This window comes from Panthera pardus, unplaced genomic scaffold, assembly GCF_024362965.1.
Source record: "Panthera pardus isolate Hobbes unplaced genomic scaffold, ASM2436296v1 HiC_scaffold_6, whole genome shotgun sequence".
In the NCBI taxonomy this organism is placed as follows: Eukaryota; Metazoa; Chordata; class Mammalia; order Carnivora; family Felidae; genus Panthera; species Panthera pardus.
Genome location: NW_026526991.1, coordinates 16,821,147 through 16,846,659, shown reverse-complemented (window position 1 = coordinate 16,846,659; position 25,513 = coordinate 16,821,147). Strand labels below are relative to the sequence as shown.

At 42.0% G+C, this 25,513-nt stretch overlaps 1 protein-coding gene across 1 annotated transcript in view; it reads left to right on the top strand.

Annotated features, from left to right (window-relative positions):
- CUNH12orf75 (chromosome unknown C12orf75 homolog) overlaps positions 1-13,341 on the top strand; it is a 38,831-nt gene extending 25,490 nt beyond the window's left edge. The window contains exons 2-5 of the mRNA XM_019446661.2: positions 7,177-7,212; positions 8,327-8,406; positions 9,218-9,252; positions 12,470-13,341. Coding sequence (XP_019302206.1) covers positions 7,177-7,212; positions 8,327-8,406; positions 9,218-9,222 — 121 coding nt within the window. The 3' untranslated portion in view covers positions 9,223-9,252; positions 12,470-13,341. The remainder of the gene's footprint in view (positions 1-7,176; positions 7,213-8,326; positions 8,407-9,217; positions 9,253-12,469) is intronic.
- Positions 13,342-25,513: the final 12,172 nt, after the last annotated feature.

Below are 25,513 nucleotides of genomic sequence, written 5' to 3'. Positions count from 1 at the left end.
TGTTAGGCCATTGAAACGGTGTCAGATAGAAGGGCTTTTTCTGTTACTGTTTTAGATTCAGTTCCACATTGAAGGACTACTTCATAGCTTTTCAGTTTCCAGTTCTAATAGAGACAGCTGTTTGAGCCTCTTCTGTTTCTTACTTCTCTGGTTAGAGCACTAGATTGGCCTACATTAGAATTGATGTGAAACAAAGCTGACTTGTCTTTCTCCATCTTTGCCAGACAGAAACTTCTGGTTTTCCTGGCAGTGCCTTTGGGAAAGGAGTAGCCTGGCTATGTGGGGAGGTGTGGAATAGGGTCCCCTCATCTGGGGAGGTGGTTTGGTTAGGTGCTGCTTGTCCTCAAGACCTACTCCGTCCACCCCTTCTTTTCCTCTAGACACACAGATAGAGTCAGAGCTCCATGTGCTCCCAAGGCACAGACACAAAGTCTGACCTGACTTTGTGTCTTATAGGAAAGAGCTTATACTACAAAGTAATTGCAGGATTGTGTAGTTTATATTACCAGGAACTGAAGAAATGTGTGTGGAAATGGATCTAAGGGTGTGAGACCAAGGTGGAAGGAATATATACGGGGCTGGTATTGTATTTAACAGAGATTTTGTATTGAATAATTTAGGTGCATGGTGGGGACTCTAACAGTTTATTAACCTGGTTGACGAGACTCTGCATCATTGAGCTTACTCTATTCAGGGACAGAGTAGGTCACAACTTCCCTGGGGTCTGGAGAGGAAGGAATCCAAAGGCTTAAGGAAATTGGGATATTGGTGTGAATTTCTCAAGTATGACCTGCTCCCCACTGCAGAGGACACCGCCCCCCATCCCCACTAAGCTTTGAGTAAATTGGGGAATGCATAGTGAGAGGGTGTACCAATAAGCACTAAGGGGGTGGTCCTCTGCAAGGTGGCTGTGCCCCTGAGATGGGCTCTTTATCTCATGTGGTATGACGGAATCCCAGAGGACAGGATCGCATGTCTACCAAGTGGAACTTAACCACAAGGTGGACACACTTACCATAATAGATAGCAGGGTTGGGATGACGGGGCACGGGCTCATCCTGGAGGGAACTCTGATGATAGCTGGTGGATTACAGCCTGTCTAGGGATAAATTAGAAGGATAGCCTTCTAAAGGGTCATTTTCTCCCTCTCTGTATTTTTATAAGAGGAAAACTTCTGGTCTATGAGCCAGAAACCTAATTTGAGTCATTACAGTGGAAAGGCATAGCCACTTAACCCAGTTTCCCAACCCAAGTCAGACTCCCAGTGATTGAGGCTATGTTCTCTTGAGGGAACTTTTGTCACTGCCACCTGTATATACTAGAGGTATTTCTCCACACCTTCTCAAGGGACCTTTGTCTGTTTACTAGAGTAGCTGTGTCCAGAGCAAAAGGAAGTACCTGGACCTTTTAGAGCTTTCTAGATACTGACTCTAAATTGATGTTAATTCCTGAGGACCCAAAAATGCCACTGTAGCCCAGAAGTCCATGTGTGGGCTTATGATAGAAAACTTGGCTAATGTTCAAACTATAGTGTGCCCAGTAGTCTGGAGACCCATGCTCTGGTTTTTTCCTTAGTTCTTGAATTCATAATCAGAGGAGACATATTTGGCAACTGGGAGAAGCCACCCATTGGCTCCTTGACCTGCAAAGTAATGACTGTCATGGCAGGAAGGCCCAAGTGGAAGCCCATGGAATTTTCCTTCCCTACTAGAATAATAAACAAAAAGGGATACAGCATCTCTAGGGGGAACTGCAGAAATTAGTGCCAGCACCAAAGACTTGAAAAAATGATGGAGATACTTCTCACATCCCCATTTAACTTGCCTGTTTGGTCTGTCCAGGAGGGAGGTTTATTTTAGAGAGTGACTTTGATTATTGCAAACTTCGTGAAGGGGCAATTTCAGCTGCCATTCAAGGTGTGGTGTCCTTATGGAAAATAGCGTAGCCTCTAGCCCCTGTTATGCAGCCTTTGGTGTGGCAAGTCCCTTCTCTCTGCACCAGTTTGCAAGGAGTACAGAAGCAGTTTGCTTTTACCTGGCAAGGCCAACAGTATACATCACAGCCTTGCCTCTGTTCCATAGATCCCCCTGCTTCCCCTCATCCTCTGTTCTGCAATATCCTGATCTTACTGGTATCCTTCAGCACATCCTAATGGTCCCGTACATTGACCTGGATAAACAGCAAGTCACAAGTGCTTTTGATGCTTCAGTAAGACATTTCAATTCAGGAGGTGGGAGATAAACCCCTCTTGCTTCCAAGTAATGTATGGGTTAGCATCCACACAGAGAAAAGGAAACCACATTAACTATATTAACAGAAAGAATTCACTATGAGGAGTTGGTTAAGCGGGTCTTGGAGGACAGGGAAGGCTGACTGACTGATCAGGGGTGGGAATAGCAGGAAGTGGCTACCACTTCTCAGGCTGGAGTGACGAAGGAAGGAGGTTGGGGCCGTCATAATCTGGGAGTTGGAGGAGGAGGAGTCTGTGGGTTGGGACCCAGGCTTCTGAGGCGGTGGGGGTGGGGTGCGCACTGCCAGGTTGGTGCTGTCACATCTGAATGTTGTAATCCGGGGCCTGTTCTGGAGACTGGAGCCAGCTGCTGGGCTGTTGCAGACAGGGACAGAGCACAGCTGGAAAGAGCAGCCCTCTTTCCCTCCTTTGCATTTATGTCCCTTTTTTATGTCCCTCTAGCATTCCCTTTGGTGGAACCTAATAGGGAGACTGGCGGCAGAGGAGAGCATTTTGTCAGAGTCCCAGCCCCACAGCCCAGGGTGTGGGGAGGGGCAGGATTTGGAAGCGAGAGGTCACAGCTGACAGGAGACAGAGTCCTGCACAGGTCCCCGAGCAGGAGCAGAATTTGTCTTGAAATGCCATATAGTTGTCTCCAGATCACTCTTGACCTCTTGGTAATCTGTGCTGGTTTTCCCTCCCTCTCCTTGACCCCAGCCTGTGGCTCCATGGAGGGGAAAGGAGTCAGTAAAAATTACCTTTCACTTTTTGTTTGTAGGTGATTTGGTTATGGTAGCTGGTCCCTTACCTCTTATAACTCCGTGTTTGGATCTCCTAGTAGAAACCTCAAGGATTCTTCCCTGTTTCTGGTACATTTCCCAGTTTTCAGTGCCTCTGCTTGTAGCTGTCTGGGCATTGACTCTTGAACTGTGTTTCAGAACTATTCTTTGGGAGTGGATTACCATGATGGGGGATTTAGCCTGGTTGATGTATGTGTCCTTGCTCCTTTTCTAAGGGAACAAGATTATGGGTAGGCTGAGTTTGTAGAGATATTGGGACCAGTTAGCACCTGAGAAGCGTGGTGCTTAAGTGCAGCAAAGCAGTTTATCCTCTTTTCCAGTTTGTCTGCCATGAATTGGCCTAGGTTTCACTCTGTTGATGTTTTCTAGCAGGGAACAATTCAGGCTTCAGGCTCTTCTCTCTAAGGTTCGAGGCTGGAGCCGTCTCATTCTGTGCCCTTACCTCTCTGCTTTAGTGCCGGCAGCATATAGGGTAGTGCTGAGGACCTTCTAGACCATCTGTCCATGGCTTGTTGTTCACACAAAGCTGGGGGAGGTGTGGCTCCCTCCACTTCCTTCACCGGTTGGGGGACCAGATTTAGTACTTGAGCCACATTCACAGCTGCAGGCCTCACAGTAGCTACTGCCCTCCCACTTAAACTGTAGTGGCCAGAAAAGAAAAATAATCAAGTCCTCAGTGGAAAATAGAAGTTCCTCCATGGTGGGGGTGGGGGATGCTCTGGCCTGAGCACGGTTCCCAGCCTGGTGTTCTGGATCAGTGGGACCGACAGACGACCACAGGCTATTTTCATGACTTTGGAAACCAAACAGAAATCTGCATGTGTCCGAAAGGAGATGGCACAGGCTTACCAAAGTGTAAAACTGATTTGCCTTTGAGTCAGAGACACAGGCTCCCCCTGGGTCATCCCGTGCTCATCAGAAGCTCTTTTGGGCACCTGCACGTCTAAGAAAATATCTGCCAATGAATTATTAAGGCGGGTTGATAACAAAATCTTTCCAAATTTTGTTTTATAAGGAGACAAAACCCAATGATTCCTTAAAATGGTGTACATGTGGGGCAGCCCAGATATTTAAGCAGCAAGGGCATTCTTCAAAACTTAAGAATTTCCCCAAGGATTAGAATTCTGAAGGCTTAGTAAGTGCTTAGAAGTATAGTAAGTTCAACCCCAAGTTTTGGACTGCTCCAAGATAATGTCCACTTCTCTTCAGTAAGAAATGACCTTTCAGGAATCTCTGCTGCTGCTTGATGGACCATTTCTTCTTCTAATGCAGTTGGGTCAGGACCACATTATGCCAGCTGATAGGATGCTGTCCACTTGGCCACGGGCAGGGCAGCATTTGGTTCCCAGGCATCTGACCACACTGGCTTGGACCTGTCAGTTCACAAGGAGATTGGACTTAGACCAACCACCATTTTCTGATTTAACCTCAGTCTGGATCTGGCTGTTCAGATGAATAGATTCTAACATAACTGTCCATCAGGACAATTTTTAAACTTGTATAAAAATGAGTTGTATAGCAATTCAGCAAGTTCTGTGAGGATTGATTGCCCCTGGAGCAGTTAGAAGTTTCTCCGAATGCTAACAAAATGTTGACTAAGACTCTTTTACTGTCTTACTTTTTCCTCTTTCCTTAAACGGAGTGCTAAAAATTGGAGAGATCCAGCTTGGTAGATGGGGGTGTTTCTCTGATATACCCGCGTATGGGCTCACAGTTTCTGAAACAGGAGTCGGAATCACACAAACTGAGATTTGAATTCTGGCTCTGTTACCTGGCTCTGTAACCTTGGTCATTGCTACTCACTCAGCCTTTCAGAGCCTCAGGTTTTCATGTTGAAAACGTGGCTAAAAGCCACCGTGTGATGAGGAAGCCATGTAATAGCACGAGCAGAATGCCTGCACAGTTACACAGGAGACTGTGAGAGCCAGGTGGTGCTCAAAAGCTTTTGCAAGAGCGGTGTGGAGGCAGGTCCCAGGTCGGGAGTGGCCACCTGCTGTTTTGTCACTGACAGCGTTCTGACTTTTCCATCTTCCTATTTGAGAGACAAGTGATGAATTAGAACACGGAGCACGGTTTTTGGTGTCAGGCAGGGTCTAAATGTCAGTCTTCCTTGTTGGTCTCGCGTATTTATTAATTGGTCTCACATATTTATTAATGACACGGCTCTGTGAACCTACTTCCCCAGGTCCAAACTCGCAGAGCTGTTGTGAGGTGCCCTGTGAGATGCCCGTGAAGTGCCCTGCCCTGTGTCTGACACACAGGAGAGACTCAGCGATGCCACCATTTTTACCCATGTGGTCTTTGTATTGTAGAATAATTGTTTGTGGAAGGAACAGATGAAGGAGCGGCCTCGCACGTGGGGGCATATATACAAAGGCAGGCATTGTAGCGTATTTGAAGGCTTAAAAGAGTGGGTATCTAATAAGTCTTTATAAATGGTATTTTTAATGACTTAGTAATTTGTCTGAAGCTTAATTTATCACCCAGTATCTGTGGCAGCTGCATTATCATTTCCTGCAAGTTAGATGTACAAGGTTGTTGATTAATTTTATAATGGAGAGCACAGAGTGGGTTTCAGGACATTGAATACTTTATAAGAGATAGTAGATTAAAAATAATTTACTATTTTCTTATATTTGGGGGAGCTAAAATATATTTTAAAACTTTTAGTGTATCCTTAAGCAGAATCAGGCAAGGGGAGAAAGAATTAAAATAGACAGAGTTGGATATGAAAAAAAAAAAAAAATCTGTGCCAGAAAATGAGACATTGTATTTGTCCAAACCTACCAGTAGCTTCAGAAACAACATCATGATGGGATTAGCCATTTGGGACCAAGGTAAACAGTTCTAATAATCTCGAACCAGTTAGTCACCATCATTGTCCTATTATCTGTACTAACGGGTTATAAATCCATTTTAATTAAAAGTGGTGAACAACACCTTGTATACCACTTCACTAAAGCTTAACACCATTTCTAATACAGTATGACCTTGACACCTTTGAATTAAAAAACGATCCAGCTTTAGCAAGAAATGAATGAAATTGACGGTTATCTGGCAAATTTAGGTTATGTGCTCAATCTGGATAAATTAGATCTCAAGATGGATTTTGCACTCCATCGGAGTAGTAGCTGTGGGCATGGCCAGTGTTCAACGGATGATTTCCAAATCTACACCTCCCTTCTGCAGAGGCTTGAGACTTACTGGAGGTTGCAATGAGGCAAAATCTCTTGTACATATTCATTTGAAGCATTCCCAACTTTTAAATGGATGAAACCACGATTAGACAGTCCCTAAAATTAGAAGATTCGGTGATTCATTCTTTCTTGTTGAAATCCTAAAGCCCTTTAGGATTACATGTTGGATTCAGCCAGATACATTTGAATCTTGGTTTTTTGCCTTTAAGAAAAGTAACTTATGTATGCTAACTAGTGCTTGAGGGAAAGCTTCCCTATCCTCTTAGAAACATGCCAAGGAGTATCAGTAGAATATGGATTCCTCTCATGCAAGGAAAGATGCTGTACATTTTAAAATTGTGATCCCCTCTAAAAGTCACCTTTTAAACATTTCTTCCTTCTCTGTGCAGTAGATCATATGTAAAATGGCCCGTTTATATAGAAGGAAGTCAAACTAACGTTAACTCTTCTGCACTAAAGAAATCTCTCATACCTAGAGAGAATTGTACCACCGAGTGGCATGAGAATCAAAAAATCACAGTACCCTAGGACTGGCGGGTGGGCACCTTGGGCATCTGGTCGGCCACTTAATTTACAGATGAGATGCAGGCTGGCAACTTGCCAACAGCCTGTCTGTGCTGGTGGCACACCCATGACAAGAGGCCAGGCTTCCTGAGGCTGTGTTAGTGTGCTCTTTCCAATCTTGGTTGCCGTCCATTTGTCCTTTTGTTAGCGGTTGGACTTTTTGGCATTTGCTGGATTTGCACATTTTGTTAAGTAGAAAATGACATTTTTTTTTAGTGCATGAATGATTGAGGTGGGAACAAGAGTGTTATGGAAATACTTGATGGGAGAACTTAAATAAGCAAAATTGACTTTAAGTCAGTAGCCCTCTTCTTTTTATAACCAAAAAATAAAGTCTGTGGCAATGTGACCAAATGGCTCATAGCAAATATTTTTGACCTTTCAGAACAGAAGAATCGATAACGGAAGATGACAAGAGGAGGTATGTTTGATATTGAATCTGGCTTTAATTAAGTGAATAATTCTGGCTGTCTTTCATGGATTAATTTAACTCACGGATGTAATTTAACACTGTAGTGCATTGCCAATAGCATTGGTTACACCCAGAAAACTTCTGGCACAGAGAATACAGGTAGGAGCATGTGATCTGAAAAAGAACTTGCCCAGAGTTCATAAGCCTTGCTTTCTTTTTTTTTTTTTTTTTTTAATTTCTTTTTTAATGTTTATTTTTGAGAGAGATAGAGCATAAGTGGGGAGGGGCAGATAGAGTGGGAGACACAGAATCTGAAGTAGGCTCCAGGCTCCGAGCCGTCAGCACAGAGCCTGACGTGGGGCTCGATCTCACAAACAGCAAGGTCATGACCTGAGCCGAAGTCGGACACCTAACCAACCGAGCCACCCAGGTGCCCCACGGGCCTTGCTTTCAAGCATGCTCGATTTTTGTCTTTTACACATGGCCTGTCATAGCTGGTTTCCATCCTGTGGCCTTTGGATGTGCTATTTCTCCCTAACTGATGACTTCCTTCATTGTCGCAGCAATGAAGGAGGTGTTCACCTCCACCCTCCCTATCCTCCTCTGGTTGGCTGCACTCTACTCTCATTTCTCGTTAGCTCTCTCTCCCCTCCTTTTATGTTTATATGTACCTACAGGGAATTATTTCTGTGTGTCCATAGCAACTACCACATTGACCACTCCAAATTCTTGATGACTGTTGACTCATTAACTACCATGTCACTCTATGGATATTTATTACTGTACTAAATTACAAAAATCCCAACTTCTTTTTTTCTTTTCCATTCCAAGTTAAATATCAAAAAATTCCATTGACATAGCTTTCTTTTTTCATATAGAGCTTCTTTTTAACATAGAAAACATTGTATTTCCAAGGGCAATTATATTCCAAATTCTACTTTTGAAAGGTCATGAGTTAGGTGGGTCCCATGGTGTAATGGTCAGCACTCTGGACTCTGAAAAGTCATGAGTTATTTTAATAATTCTCTATGTTGGCAGTATCCCAAGCTTCTATCACTTTCTGCAAATATTGAGCTCCCTTAATATTGGTCTGATTTTTCTGTATCTGCTTCTTTTCACAAAGAAACTATGGAGGGGTATATGTTGGTCTACCGTCTGAAGCTGTCAATATGGTATCCAATCAAACAAAGACTGTACGAAAAAGTAAGTAAAATTGTGATATTTACTTTCTGTAAATATCTGTTTGTTTTGTGGGGGAAAATATGAAATTTATGTTTCAGCTTGCCCAGCTCAACCTACGTATTACTTAGTTGCAGTTAACCATGTAGAAAAGCCATTATCTGTTCATTGTAATCATTGGTTGAAATTGGCACCCACATCGTGAGAGTAATTCCAGGGCAAAATTTAGCGTCTATTTGTGGTTATGCTCCATGGATTAAATTTTTTTTTCCCCACGGATAGTTTAAATTTATTGTTAACCTCAGTGACGATTGGTGTGACAGTGATAGCAAATGATTCAGTAAGTTTACGGAGTTCTTCTAGAACATAAAGGTAAGTTCTTGTATTATATTCCTTTTATATACTGATGGCAGTCTGATGATCGGATGAAAAAACAACTGCCTATTGTATAAGTAAATGAAGCGAGGTCCCTTTTTCTGTTTTAATAAGTAGTGATGGTGGGGCTAATGATGTCTTTTTCATGATAGCGTGCATAACAACAGCCTCACAGCTAGCTTGTTAAATGTGTGGCTCATGGTGAATAGTGCTCATTATCGCCCACCGTACAGTTGTCTGGGGCATAGTTTGAAAGGATTGTTAATATGTATAATTTGCACACAGGCTATGTTACCTTATTTGTAACATACTATAGTTGTTTGTTTCTCATTGTTATTTCTCTGCTTTATGATCTGGACTAGCACATACATATATGTCACTAGTATTCATCATTTTATAGGAAACTAGAATATGTTCTTTATAATCTGGTTGTTTAACTTTTTTTAATTTTCTCTTTAAGATTAGAAGAAAATATCATGACTCAATGATCAAGAGGTACTGTATGTTTTCTAAGTAATTGTACATATTTAGCCTTGATGAGTGATATTGCTATGTATATACGGATGAATAGATATTATTGCTATGTATTTCTAAGAAATCTTGAACTTCAAGATTAGGTAGGCGGGGTCACATCTTGGGGTTAACTCTATGAAATGGAGCATCTGATATTGTAGAGGGGTCTTTGATAATTAGATCAATTTTCTTTGCAGTTAATTTTATTTTTCATTTCTTTTTGTTTCAAATGCAACTTAATTCATTTAGTAAGAACAAGCTAAGTGTTTACCTAAAACACAGAGGTGTCACTTTTCATTACCAAAAACTGAGGGGCTGAGACTTTGGAAATGACAGATAGGGAGAGACCAGGGAGGCTGGGACTGGGAATTAGATCAGGATCGATATTAAGTGTTCGGCAGTAGCCAGGGTTCATACAGAGCAGAGATGTAGAGATGGGCGGTCCTCAGTATACAGAGATGCCCTTATGCAGGTGGGAAGAGTAAAACCATAGACCAAGTTTACAGGTTGGGTATTACAAGACATGTCCAGTATGCACAGAAGCAACCACTGTGTAAAAGATGAGGCATTGTGGACCTGCTATCCTGGCGGAGAGCTTAGAGTTAGAGTTATCATAAGACAAGCAAGAACAAGGACAGGAAAAAAGTTTTCCTTTATTCACTATGTGTGCCGGTCTCTAAAAGATCTAAAAGATCTAGCATTTCCATAGAGGCAGAAAGCCTCACTCCACCTGTCCAATGACACATATGATGCTTAGATCCCCGCTGCCTCTCAGTCTTGCTGAATGACATCCAGCCTCTTGAATGTCCTGTGATCAGGAATGCCCGCTCTCCTGAGACAGCCCATTCTCTTTGGGAGTAAGACAACCTTGGATTTGAATTCAGGCTCTTTCACTTATTAGCTGGGCAAGTTACTTTCCCCTCGTAGCCTCCGTTTTATAATCTGTAAAATGGCACTAATGCTTAGCTTGAAGCGTGTTGTTAGGATTCAGTATGAAATAAATGGTAGTTTCTGCAATCATTGTCATCATTATCATCATCATCATCATCCTCCATCATACTAGTTTTTGTAACCAGAATCCAGCCTTTGGCAGACCCAAAGCAAAACTGATTTGAGACTGAACCAACTTCTTGCTCATGGTCAGTTACTAGAGTTGGTGTTTGGGATGGGGAGGGATCACAGAATAAGCTTACAGGGGCAGACAAAGAAGCTTTCCCACTGGGGGACAGGGACACAGAAACCGTAATCAGTTTCTCCCTGACAAGATATACAACAATCTTGAGTAGACACGTCTTCAAAGACTTTCTCCTCAAGGCAAAAGCATCATGGAGCTTTATTCCCTAGTGCCCATGACCACGTCATAGAGTGTTGAGTTTCTTTTTGGGAATTGGCTGGAGATTTTCTATTTCTAGTATTTTTTAATATTTATTTATTTTTGAGGGAGAGAGAGATAGAGCGAGCACGAGCAGGGGAGGGCCAGAGAGAGAGGGAGACACAGAATCCGAAGCAGGCTCCAGGCTCTGAGCTGTCAGCCCAGAGCCCAATGCAGGGCTTGAACTCACGAACCACGAGATCATGACCTCAGCTGAAGTCAGATGCGTAACCAACTGAGCCACCCAGGCGCCTCTGTTTCTAGTATTTCTAATAGAGTTCTAACCCTCTAGATTCCCTGCTAGTTTTCCCCTGTGCAGAAATGCTTTTGTTATTTGCTTCGAGTAGAAAAGATAATCTAATTGCAAGCAAGCATATGTTATTCTCCTCAAAACGGGTTGTATTTCAAAAAGTACAGGAATAGAGTGGAAAGAGGTGTCTTGAGATGGGTATCAGGAGATTCAGGAGCTCTGTTACTAACGCACGACCTTAGAGGAAGCCCTTACCTTCTCTCAGGTTTTCTCAATATCTGTTTTCTCATGGGACAGCTGGACAAGACAGATGGTGGTTCGACTTTGTGTGTATGAAATTCCCTGATAACAATTTAACAATCTTGCTGGTAAACCAGCCCACGACTTCTAAAATACCTCTTTACTGCTCATGACTATAAACACATATTATTTTATTGCCATCCCACTCTGTTTGAATTGCCTGAGAAGTTTTCTAAGTTGAAAGGCTCTCCTTTTTCCGTAGTTGCTAAGCATCACTTCCCTGTGATATGTCTGAGCTCATGGCTCTCTGGGCTTAAGTCATTGTTCAGAAACCCCGAGAAGACTGTCCTTTGCAGAGAAAAATACTTCATGGAAAGGGTCGGAGACTTTTTTGACCTAGCATGTACAGAATCTCTCGAAATAACGCCACTCAGTGACCAGAGCTCAAAGTTAATTTGGTTACTTTTTGAAACAAACTGCGGAATGATTTCAGAATCTCCTGCAAGACTTCTGTCTTGTTACAAAAGTATAGTTTCTTCTACAGATGACTCTTGGGTGAAAGTTGTGCCCATCTAGATGTGTGGAGTACTCCCAGCCCAGACAAGCTTGAGTGATGCTCTCAGATGCCCATGGAGGGCCTGGCTGAAGCAGATTCCCCTGGGAGAGCTGGAGATAGTGTGGATGGCTACACCTCTCCCAGCAGGGTCTGGCCAAGTAGGAAAGAAACGATGTTATGGCTGAGCGGTCTGTGTCTTTAATTTGGGTGATGTTGATGTGCAGCTGGTCTGGGCATTATCATATCATATCATATATATATATATATATGTGCGTGTGTGTGTGTGTGTGTGTGTATTTTTAATGTTTATTTTTGAGAGACACTGAGTGAGAGCAGGGGAGGGGCAGAAAGAGAGGGAGACAGAATCTGAAGCAGGTTCCAGGCTCCAAGCTGTCAGCACGGAGCCCGACGCGGGGCTCGAACTCATGAACCGAGAGATCATGACCTGAGCCGAAGTCAGACACTTAAACTACTGAGCCACCCAGGTGCCTCTTATCATGTCATATTTTAATTCTAAGCCCACAAGTCTCTTTCTCCACTGCTCTTTGTCTCTTTATATATGTGTCATCAGTGCTTTGCGCTGTGCTGGCCACATATTTAGACTTAAATAAGTATTGAGTGAATCTTGAATGTGTGTTTTACTGAAAGGAAGAATAAGTAAGTAATTTAGCTGAAATTATCAGCTAAAAAACCAGCTTAAAGCTGATACTTGTTTTCCCTGAGTTGTACTTTTTTTAAGCTCGCTAACTCTTTCCCCCTTTGACATTTGTTGTCTTCACAGCTTGCTCGTTAAGATTTGGAAGGAATTGCACCCCATGGGACATCATAATGTGCACAGAAATTCCCAAGGAAATTCTAAATAGTCACCTGCTTCGCCTCCCCTCCCCACCCAGATTCCTAAGTCTGTAGTTGAAACATGGGTACATGTTGAACGTCGTGGTGCTAGACAGGAGGTGGGTGAACAGTACATGGGCAGATGGGACTTTCTGGGGTCCACCTGCGGAAGACAAGCTGACACAAGCTGGTGCCTGGAGCCAGCCTGCTATGCCTGGCAGCATCGTCACCTTGGCCACTCAACACAGCTCATGAAGATCATGTCTTTTCACTGATACTTTTTTGATAGCTTTTATATAACAAAATCCTTATTCTAGTTATGACTTCAGATACTAAGGCACTATACGTGAACTCCCTAAAGTAATATATTTGTGTGTTACCTTTCACTATTTCTAGGTCACGTTAATTTTTAGCTGTAATAATGGTTAAATTGATTCTTACTGTTACCTCTTTCCCTTTTTTACCTTTTGGTTTTCAGCTTTATTTAAGCGTCAGAGAATTTCTTCAGTTAGGAACGGTGTGTCTTATGTTGCAATATTTAAAAATAAGCCACTGAAATTTGCATGCCCCACGCGCGTTTCGATTAACTTTCTGTTTTCTTTAGCCGAAGGCTCATGTCACCCTGGATCCTTCGTATCCATCGATTCTCCTGTTCTCATCATGTTAATTCTATGCTCTCTTCGAGGATTTGTGACTGATGGTTCGTGGGGTGTATGGAAAGTTCTTTATTTGAGGATGTGTGGCCACTTAGTACTGCAATGTAGATTACTCAGTTTACCGATGTATTTCAACAATTAAAACATTTTTAATCCCTCTTCACCTGGATTTCTTAATTGTTTTTTAAAAGATCACTTTCAAAGAAGTCACACCTGGCATTGTGATATATAGATACTGTATCAGTGTATAAAGCTAACAATGTATGTAACTCGATTGCCATGAAGAATCAAAATTTTTCGTAAGAAGGAAGACATTGTCTTACATATCTGGTCTATGTGACAACCGCTGGGATGTCAAATTGATAAATATATATCAAAAGTGCTTTTCTGAGCAGGTGGCCAGAGCAGAGTCTTGGATCTTGCTTCGAGTGGTTGCTGGCTGCATCTGGGGTGTCATGAGCCATGGGACCTAGCTCTGAGGAAAGAGTAAATCAGACCTGGGAGATCTGCGTGGTCCTGATAGCTGTTGTCAATATTTTATCAGGACAGTTTATTGGGAGGAGGTTCAAGATGGCAACATAGAAAGATCCTAAACTCATCTCCTCCCACGTGCACAGCAGACTACATCTCCACGTGAAGCAGCTCCCTCCGAAAAGGACCTGAAAGCTAGCTGAACCGCGCCTCCACAACAAAGGATAGAAGCGCCACACAGAATGGGGAGGAGGGGCACAGTCATGCTCTTGCAAGCAGCTCCACCCTGGGCACAGGGACCAGCAACTGGGAAGGGGCTCACTGATACAGAGCTTGTCCCTGACGAGGGAGGGGTTTTGCTCCACCTCAGGTAACCCAGCCCTTGGGAACTGCGTCAGAGAGATGAACCCTCGAAGCACCTGGCCTTGAAAACCAACAGGGCTGACTTCCAGGAGAACCAGAGGGCTTTAGGGAATGAAAAATCCCCTCTTAAAGGGCTTATACACAGACCCACTCATCCCAGGACCCAGCACAAAAGTAAGTGTAAAAGATGCTTAGATCATATGCGTAGGGGACTCATTTGTTAATCTTACAGCATCTGCCAGAGAGACGGGAACCTGTTGGGAGTCTCTGGGGACAGACGTGCTGGCAGACACCATTTTTGCATTCTACTTCTGCCTTGTTGGGACTGGTGCTGACGGTCGCCATTTTTGTACCCCACCCCCCAAGCCTGCTAGCTCTGGTGGAAGTGTCCTGCTTGCAGGTACGGCAGCCGAAGCCCACCCAGCTCCAGCTGAGTGCCCTGCCCCCATGGCCCACTGTGCCAGCCACAGGGCATGTGCAGCCCACACAAGGGTCACCTTGGAGCACCTGGCTTTGGTGGGAACGGGCGATTGTGTTTCTAGACCCGTTGGACAATCAGTCCTTGATGGGTTGCCACCCCCCAGGGCACTGCACAAGCAGAGGACTGAAACATACCTCCAGGGTTCATGTGGAAAAGGATATTTTCTTGTCCTGGAGCCTCAATCCGAGGGGCAGGCTTCTAGGCTTCTGGTTTGCCACATATTCTTAGGCTACAGAGGTGCCCCCAGGGAAGATGGGCAGGAAGATAACCATATTGGAGCTCTCCCTTGGCCTCCTAACAGTTGGCTGATAACCTTCCAGAAAGCCATGAGTTTTGCAGTTGTCCCCCTGGGGACGCCTCCAGATTTCCTGGTCTGGAAAGTCTGCAGGGTTTAGGATTGCAGACCCACAAGACTGTATATGTGATATACCTTGAAAGGTGCTCCCTGTGGATCTAGATGGCTTATTCTTACATAAAAGAACTAGGAAAAGAACAAATGAAGCCCAAAGGAAGGAAATAATAAGGTGGAGATAAATGAAAGAGAGACTAAAAGGATAGTAGAAAAGGTCAGTGAAGAGTTGGTTCTTTGTAGATAAGCTAACATGTAGGCTAACATACCTAAAATCAAAAATGAAAGAGGAGTTACAACTGATACTATGGAAATACAAGGATCATAATAGACTACCACAAACAAACTACTTCTATATAGTAGTTTAGTATACTACAAACATACTACTATATGCCAGCAAACTGGACAATCTGGAAGAAGTGGATAAATTCCTAGAAATATACAATCTTCCAAGACTGAATCTTGAGAAAATAGAAAAATCTGAATAAGCCAATGGCCAGTAAAGAGATTGAATCAGTAACCAAAACCTCCCAACAAACAAAAGGACCAAATGGCTTCACTGATGAATTCTATTAAACATACAAAGATGTGGGGCACCTGGGTGGCGCATTCGGTTAAGCGTCCGACTTCAGCCAGGTCACGATCTCGCGGTCCGTGAGTTCGAGCCCCGCGTCAGGCTCTGGGCTGATGGCTCGGAGCCTGGAGCCTGTTTCCGATTCTGTGTCTCCCTCTCTCTCTGCCCCGCCCCCGTTCATGCTCTGGCTCTCTCTGTCCAAACAATAAATAAAAAACGTTGAAAAAAAAAAAATTAAAAAAAAAAAAAAACATACAAAGATGTAATACCTATTCTTCTCAGACAAGGACCCCACAGCGTAGAACATTACAGGCCAGCACAATAATCCTGATGAACATAGATGCAAAAGTCCTCAACGAAACAAATACTGGCAAACCAAATTCAACAATACATTAAAAGGATCACACACCATGATCAAGGTTGGTCTGTCCCAGAGATGCAAGGATGATCAACATCCACAAATTAGTCAATACGATACACCAATTTAACATTTGTATGTAAGAATAAGCTGTTGTGTGGAAAGAAGCCTGAATGAGAGGCAGGGAGACTCCAAAGCAAACACAGAGAACTGTCTAAGTTCCTAAGGACATGATAGTCCTGGGGCCATTGTGCCACGGGGAGTGTGAGTTGGCTTCTGTGAAACAAGTTCGTGGCCCTGTGATCGGTTCTCCCCTTCGCTTTGGCTTAGGTTGCTGTCTGTCCCTGGATGCCAAGACACATTCTCACTTTTCCATTTACACTGCTTACCACCCTGGTCTCGTCTCACACGAACCTAGAATTGTGTGAAAGCCCGTTGAACTTTTAACATGACAAAAGAACATTGAAGGTAAGAGTAAGACATGGTCATAATATCCATCCCCCTGTCCCCTAATGGCATTTCGATGGAACAGCAGCAGTTTATTCCATTAAGGATAACAGATTAACTTTGTGAAAACGTTTAATTTTGACATAATTTTAGCTTTATAGAGGAGTGTAAAGTTGGCACAGACAATTCCCATATGCTTCCCCTAATGCTAACGTCTTACACAGATTTGTCAAAACTAAGAAATTAAATATTGGTACAATCTACAGACTTTGGTGGGATTCTGTTAGTTTGGGCATAAAGGTCCTTCCTCTTGTTCCAGGATCCAATCCGAGGTTCCGTTGCATTCCATTATATTAGGTCCTCCTGGCTTCTTAGTCTCCCCATTCTGGCAGTTTTCTCAGTCTTGCCTTGTTTTTTCATGACCTTTACACTTTTGGGGCCTCCTGATAGATATTTTGTAGCATGTCTCGCAATTTGGATTTGTCTGTGTTCTTATGGTTAGACTGCGGTTTTAGATTTTGGGGTAGAATACCACAGAGGCGATGCCCCCGCCTCATCACACATCGTATCTCATGATTTCACCACAGCTTGTTGCTGGTGCTAATGACCATGATCGCTTGGTTGGTTAGGGGGGCATCTGTCCGGTTTTTCCACTGTAAGGTTTCTAATTTTTCTTTTCCAAACTCTGGTCCTTATAAAATGAGTTACCATGTTTAGAACATACTCAAAGGAAAGGAGAATAAAACTCTACCTCCTGGATGAAGGAGTATCAAGGAATTTTTAGACATTTGTTAACAAGCACTACAGTAGTATTTTGGGGGAGATACTTGGAGACTCTGAAAATGTCCTGTTTCTTCTTAAAGGTTTGCCCACTAATTGTAGCATTCACTCTCAGATGTTGCCTGTAGCATTTATTACTGTGGTGTTTCAGTGCTGGTTTTCTACTTTCCTCATTCAGTCAGATGTATTATTTGGAATTCTTCTCTAAGGAATATTTGTCTGTTCTCCCCTATTTACTTATTTGTGCAATCTCTTATTTATATCAGTATTGATGGATATTTATTTTGTTCTTTAGATTATAATCCGATACTGTCACTATTTTATTGCTCAAATTCTTTGAGCTTTGACGATTGGTAGTTCTTCAGGTTGGTTCTTTTCTTTTTCTTTTTTTTTTAATGTTTATTTATTTTGAGAAAGGGGTAGGGGCAGAGAGAGAGGGAGAGAGAGAAAATCCCAAGCAGGCTCTGCACTGTCAGGGCAGATTCCAACACAGGGCTCTATTTCATGATCCCAATGCGGGACTGATGTCACAAAATGTGAGATCATGACCTGAGCTGAAATCAAGACTCAGTTGCTTAACTGACTGAGCCACCCAGGCACCCCCAGATTGGTTCTTGACATGGCTTATTTCCCCCCCACCCCCCTGCCTTAGGTTGACTTTTAGTAGCAAGCTGGCCTACAAAACAAAAATCCAAGTCAAAAGTTAAAGCATACTCCTAAAACTTCATCAATTTTATTATAAATGAATAGTGTTTTCCATATTATGACAAGTCTTAACATTTTCCTTCAACTAGACATTACTTAAATTTAGAACCTTGTGATTCTCACATGCTAATAATACTTGCCACTCACTTACCTCTGTCTTAAGGCGAATGATTATAATATTTATTAAGGATTGCAAGAATCTTGAGTGAAAGACTTAAAGTAGGAGATCTATTAACATTAAGATCTTTCAAAAGAAAAGTGAGAGATTAGTGAAGCCTTAAAAATGCCTGAAAGCTAAGAGGTAACATCTTTTCAAACAATATATCCTGGTTGTTTGCAAGGTTATTATTTAAAAATATTAACAGAAGGATGAGTTTCAGAAATTTTCTGATTAATAGATTAGAGAAGGCCTTCTTAAGAAACTTTCTGAGCTAGGACACATTTACTCCTAGACTTAGTTAAGAAAGACCACTAGAGTTTAGTTTTGGAAGAAACTGAATCTGGGATGTAGAAGTCTGGTTTTGGCAGGTACAACTAACTTCTGAGGTGTTACTGAAGAATGGCTGGCCTGATAAATTGAGTTCTCAAAGGTGATCTGGAGTAAGGCTTGGGGGAGAGAGGCAGAATGATAGAAGATGCTAAGTTAGCGTGACGGGCAAGCTGTCTCTCTGCATGTTTGAATTGGTAAGAGCTTGAAGAAGAAGAGAAAAGGTTCAGTTTTGCAAATGAGAGCTTTGTGTAGTCATATGGTATCCATGTCCAAGGTTGTGAGGAATTTCAGGGGTGAAAAGTTCTGTAAGAAGACTCATTCCCAGGAAGACATTTGCTTATTTGCTTACTTTTACATAATGCATGCGATAACTTCAAGCAGTACAAAGTGATGTGCTTTTCCATAGACTGTGTTCTAGTACCCAGTTCTGATTTTCAGTTGCTCATCAGCCATCATCAGTCAAGTTCTCGCTGTGCCCCAGGTGGGTATTAGTTAACAGTATGGTTGAAAGTCCTTGCATGCTAGGCTCTTCAGACTGGTGAGGATATACCCGGTAACGTGCAGTGTATGCAGAGCCATGCCCAGTGTTGGCATGGATTACTTTGGGAGCACAGAACAGGGGCAGCTAAGTCAGACTGGCGGGTTGGAAAAGATTCCCCAGAGGGCACTCCTCTGCAGAACCACCTGAGAGAGGGTGAGCTGGCCAGCCAGAGGTGGGAGAAGAAAGAGGCTTCAGGCGCAGAACCTCAGGTACAAAGAAGGCACCGAGGGTCCTTGGCATATCCTGGGAACTGCTAGGAGTTCATCTTGGCTGGATGGGAGCTGATGGTGATGGGGTGAGAGGGGCGATAAGATGAGCTAGTGAGGCACTTCATAAGCCACACTAGAACTTCTAAAAGCTGTGGGAAGGCACTGAGGGAGAGAAGCAGTGGTGGAGCTTGTGTTCTGGGTCCTTCCATTTACCTGTTGTGTGGGGGTTGTCGGAAGGTTCGGTCCTGCTGTCTATCCCAGCTCCGGGTTTGTGGTCTCTCTGTGGGAGGCATGAATGATATTATTAGGTCTAGATGGTGAAGGTGGGGCTTTCCTATTTAATCTGTCATACAAAACCCTTGGAGTTTTCAGATACAGCGCAATTTGTGGAAAGGTTTGAGGCAACCAAGAGTTTGATAGGGTTCACCCCGTACACGAGACCATACCTTCAAGACTGGGAGAGATGGCTGTTAATCTAATGCATAGAAACCAACACGGAGAATCAAGGAAAATGAAGAAACATAGGAATATGTTCCAAATGAAAGGTTCCATCAAGAATATCAGAAACATTGCATTAAGGCAGGGCCATGCCCCTCCCAGCACCAAGTATGACCAGGTACTTAGTAATTAGGTGTTTGAGAATGTTGAAATCATCCTGTTGTTTCATTTATTTCTTCCATATCTTTTCCACAAAACCATTCTATTAAATGAAGACAAGCTTCTTTGTCCAGTGGAGACTTTACACTTAGATAACTTAGCACTCGACTGCGTATTTTGCTTATTCTCTACATATGTAATATTGAAGTACTCAGACTCCTTAGAAGGCAGGTATATTCGTGTATATCTGTATACAATTGTATATTCTTTTCCATTCTTAGAATTGGGTCCCCTAGACCCACTATGAAGAAATGGCCTTATGTTGGTAGGGAAAGCAAAATAATTTGTGGCTCTCTCCCAGACAAGAAGCAACTATGGTGTCTTTTCTACAGTAGTCATACCTTTGAGACAATTTTAAGGTCTTTGGCAAGTCATTTGGGTTTTCTTGCACCTTGGCAAATTGCAATGAATGGTACAAAATCTATTCTAGTTCTCTTCTAAGATTGTTAGCAGAATTCATTCATTGATTGATTCATTTATCCAACAATCATTTCCTGAGTGTCTACTCTGCCTGTCATTGTTTCAGGCATTGGAGATGCAGCAGTGAACAAATCCTATGACATCGCTTATGTTTTACAAAGGAGCCACACACTAAATGAGTGTGTGTGTGTGTGTGTGTGTGTATACATATATATGTAAGGCATATGTATACATGTATGTATATGTATGTAAGGCATATGTATACATGTATGTATATGTATGTAAGGCATATGTATACATGTATGTATATGTATGTAAGGCATATATGTACATATATATGTATATATATATGTATATACATACACACACACACACACACACATTATAGTTTGTGAGAGTAATAAGTTCTATGGGGAAGACTAAGCCAGAGAAGAGGGAATAAAGAGTTAGTTGGGAAGGTGGGAATTATAACTTTAATGTTTACTTTTGAGAGAGGGAGAGAAAGAGAATGAGCGGAGGAGGGCAGAGAGAGAGAGAGAGAGAGAGGGACAGAGGATTGGAAGCAGGCTCTGCATTGACAGCAGCAAACTCGATGTGGGGCTCGAACTCATAAACCATGAGATCGTGACCTGAGCCAAAGTTGGAACACTCAACTGACTGAGTCACCACTCAGGTACCTCATGGGAATTGTAACTTTAATCTTAAATAGAATGATCAGGGAATTTTTCACTGTAAATATGATGCTTTTGAATCAAAGACCTGAAGAAGTAGCTACTACCCATGTTGTATCCAGAGGAAGAGCATTTTATTTTATTTTATTTTGTTTTTTGTTTTTTTTTCAACGTTTTTTATTTATTTTTTTGGGACAGAGAGAGACAGAGCATGAACGGGGGAGGGTCAGAGAGAGAGGGAGACACAGAATCGGAAACAGGCTCCAGGCTCCGAGCCATCAGCCTAGAGCCTGACGCGGGGCTCGAACTCACGGACCGCGAGATCGTGACCTGGCTGAAGTCGGACGCTTAACCGACTGCGCCACCCAGGCGCCCCTGAGGAAGAGCATTTTAAAGAGAAGAGAGGGACAAGTTAAAATACCTCATGCAGGCATGTGTCTTCAGTGTTTGAAAAGGGCAAAGAATTCAGTGTGGCTGGGCAAAAATCGCAAATGGGAGAGAAATAGGGGAGGCTAGAGGGCTGCTAGGGAAGAGATTTTGGAGGAAGATTAGGTTTGTTGTTGACCAATGGCTTTGTAAGTTATTCATATATTTTAGAATAAAAATTGTATATATTTAAGATATACAACACAATTTGATATAAATACAGTCAAGCTAATTAACACATTACCTCCTTCATATAGTTCCTTCTTTGTGTGTGATGAGATCACTCAAGATCTCTCTTGACCTATTTCCAGTGTTTAATGCAATATTATTAAGTATAGTCATTATGCTGTACATTAGATCTGTAGACTTACTCATCCTACGTAACTAACTTTATACTCTTGACTAACATCTCCTCATTTCCTCCATTCTCCCAGCCACTGGCAGCCATCATTCTACTCTCTGCTTTTATGAGTACAATCTTTATTTTTTTTAGATTACACCATAAGTGAGATCATATAGTATATATCTTTCTCTGTCTGTATTTACTTAGCGAAATGTTTTCTAGATTAATCCATGTAGGTATCAATGGCAGGATTTCCTTTTTCATGGCTGAATAATATTCCATTATATATATATATATATATATATATATATATATATATATATATATATATATATTACAATAATATAAAAATATAACAGCATAATATGTATCTATAATGGAATGTTATATAAACTATATATATTATTATATATCTTCTTTCATCTTTATGCTCTCATCTGTTGATGGACACTTGGATTGTTTCTATGTCTTGGCTACTGTAAATAATGCTGCAATGAGCATCTCATTGACATACTGATTCCATTTCCTTTGGATATATACCTGGAAGCAGGAATTACTGGTAGTTCTGTATTTAATTTTTGAGGGATCTCCATATTTTCCCATAATGTCTATGATAATTTACATTCCCATCAACAGTGTAAAAATGCTTTCTTTTCTCCACATCCTCACCAACACTTGTTATCTTTTGTCTTTCTGATAATAGCCATTCTAACAGGTGTGAGGTGGTATTTCATTGTGTTTTTGATTTACAATTCTTTGATTGATATTGAGCATCTTTTCATTTATCTGTTCAGATATCTGTTGGCTATTTGTATGTCTTCTTTTGAGAAATTTCTGTTTGGATTTTCTGCCCATTTTAAAATTTGGTTATTTAAATTGGGTTATTTGCTAGTGAGCTGTTTGAGTTCCTTATATATTTTAGATATTAACCATCTATCAGGTATATGGCTTGCAAATATTTTTTTTTTCCCATTCTGTATGTTCTCTCTTCACAATGTTGATCGTCTGCTGTGCAGAAGCTTTTTAGTTTGATGCAATCCCATTTGTCTATTTTTGCTTTTCTGTGTGTAGACACTTCATTCTATGAGGTGGGAAGCCCCTGGATGGTTTGGAATAGAGATGGTTCAAGTTTTAACTGGATTACAGGTTGATGTATTGTGTGTGGTGAGGAGGGAAGCAGGGACATCAGTTGGAAGGTGGTTGAAGTAATCTAGGAGAGAGAAGAAGATAGTTTGGAAGAGGGTGATAGCATTGGAAGTAGTCAGATTCTAGATGTATTTTGAAGGTAGAGCAGGTAGAATTTGCTGCTGCATCAGATGTGGGATATAAGAGTAAAAGAAGAATTAAGGAGTGCTCCAAGGATATTGGCTGAGCAACTAGGAAAATGGAGTTGCCATTTGCTGATATGGGGAAGATCGTGGGAGGAGCAGGCTTGAGGGATAATCAGGTGATTGGGCACATTAGCTTTGAGATGACTCTTCAGTTTCAAAGTGGGTACATAGGAAAGGAAGGTAAGATGGCACACACATACATACCGTGTACAGATGGAATTTATAGCCACAGGGTGATGGGATTGTCAGCAGAGTGAATAGATGGAGGAGAGATTGAAAGGCTGAGTCCTGGTCATTCAGTGTTTGGGTCTTGGAAGATGGGGAAGGACCAGCAAAGGAGAGTGAAAAGGAGTAGAGAGAGAGAGAGAGAGAGGGAGGGAGAGAGAGAGGGGAAATCTGGGAAAGTTTGGCGTCCTGGAGATCACACGCAGAAAGCATTGAATGGAGTATCATATTAGAAGGGCCATACAGTGGTAAATGGTTAAGACAACCATACCCTCAAAAGCACAGATTCCCATAGAAACAAAGCCAGTGGGAACAGAGAAGAGTCAGGAGATACTGATTTTGTTTTAGGCAAGTGGTCTGTTAAAAAAAACAACCCTCTTTAGGTCTATTATAATTATTGGCCTAGGTATATTTTTGACTGATTTGGTTCTGTTTGGAGCTAATGAATGGAATCTGTAGCTCTGGATTTCCTAATTCTCTACACGAGGGTGGTATATTGAGAGGGAATGCTCAAAGGAAGTTGTGTCTTCTACGGACAAGTTATTGTCTTTCTATAATTGCTTGCAGCTTTAAAGCAGTTACAGTCATAAAAACATGTAAACTGGGAAAGTGATGAGTAGAACAGGAACATCTCTCCCCAGATCTCGGAGCACTAATAAAGCCACAATAGCCACAATAGGGCCGGTACAGGAATAGATAGATTGATGGAACAGAAGAGAAAATATATAAATATCTATTTTTGCATATGATGATGTCATTATAAATTAGAATGTAAAGGATGATTTGTCCTTTTTTAAAAATGTATCTTTTTTAAATGGTGCTGAAAATAATTTGCTGATTGGGTAGACAAATGGCAAGAGTCACCAAATAACCTATCAATGTATTTGAGTGGATGTGAGCATAATATAAATGATAAAACCATAGAAAAGGAAAATATTGTTGACTATTTATCTGACCTGGATCGGAAAAGAGATTTATGTGAATGACACATAATGCTGAATCCATAAAGAAAAGTTTTGTTAGATTGGACTATGGGAAAAATGAAAGCCTATGTAAGAAAAAAAAAAACAAGCCTGGAAACATTTAAAAAGCAAATAACTGAAGAAACAAACAACATTTGTGATAGAAGGTTAAAGTGCTTTGCAAAGTGCTCTTAGATGAATGGCCTAAGAGAATTATGGACAAAGGAACCAAAAAGGCAATTCATAAAAGGGATACAAATGGCCAGTGAATCATTGTGGGAAAAGTTCAACCTCATTAAAGTCAAATGTTGCAAAGAAAAGTCACAGTTTTCACTTTTCAGACACTGCTCATCACTGCATCTGCTGCTCTATTAGGAGGGCCCCTCTTGGTCATGTGACTCCAGTATTATTACTCTTTGCTTTCAACATCCATGAGTGGGAACCTTTCAATTCCCTGGCCTCAAAACTCCTTGACCTTATCTTCCCCAATTAACTTGTTCTCTACCCAACCTCTGACACTCACTCCCACTGCATGCCCCAGCTCTTGTTATTTACACATTTTTTAAATGTTTATTTATTTTGAGAGAGAGAGAGACAGAGAGAGGGAGAGAGAATCCCAAGCAGGCTCTGCGCTGTCAGCGCACGATCGTGAGATCATGACCTGAGCCCAAGTCTAGTCGACCGCTTAACCCACTGAGCCACCCAGGCGCCCCAGCTCTTGTTATTTACGTAACTATAACTTTTTACAGTGACACTTTCTAACATTCCACACTGTTGCTCACTATCCCCTCTCTTTCCATCTCCTGACTCCAACAGTCTTTCAACCCCACCAGGACCACTCATTGCTGCTTTCACTGCTAATCCGTCTTGTGCCCTTATGTCCTTCCTTACCCAGTTGAAACACTAAGGTCAATCAATATCATCACTCCATTCCACACATCATGAACTCGCTTGCTCCTGTTTTCTGCTGCAATCACTTGACTAACTATGACCCTGGATGGAGCCATTCCCCTGCCTGCACATGTGCAGCTGAATAGAACTGCATAGAAATAGACAATCAGCTAACAGAGACTTCCAGTGGGTCCACGGTGCTGCCTGGCCATTACCTTCTATTTCCTTAGTCCATTCATACTTCCATTCTCTTAGATGGCTATGTCATATTTTCTCACTTCTCAAACATCTACCACATCCCCTCCCATCCTCACTGTAAGCTGACACCATTGCTTCCTATTTCACCAAACAGAAATAAAAACAGGAACAATCAAGCTCCCCCAACCTTGGGTATCCCATTTTTCCTTTCCTTGCAAACTCCAAATACTGCAACTGGAGAGCATTGCATCCTGTCCTCTTTGACCCAAGGAGGGGCTTTGCTCCTATAAGTCTCTCCAGTTCTCCAACAATTCCCAAATCAATTCTCCACCCTTTACAGTATAATTTCCATCATCATAAAAATGTGCTTTTATTTCTCCTACCTTAAAAAGACCCTCTCTATTGACCTAATACCCCTTTCTTTCCTTCCTTTGCAGCAAACC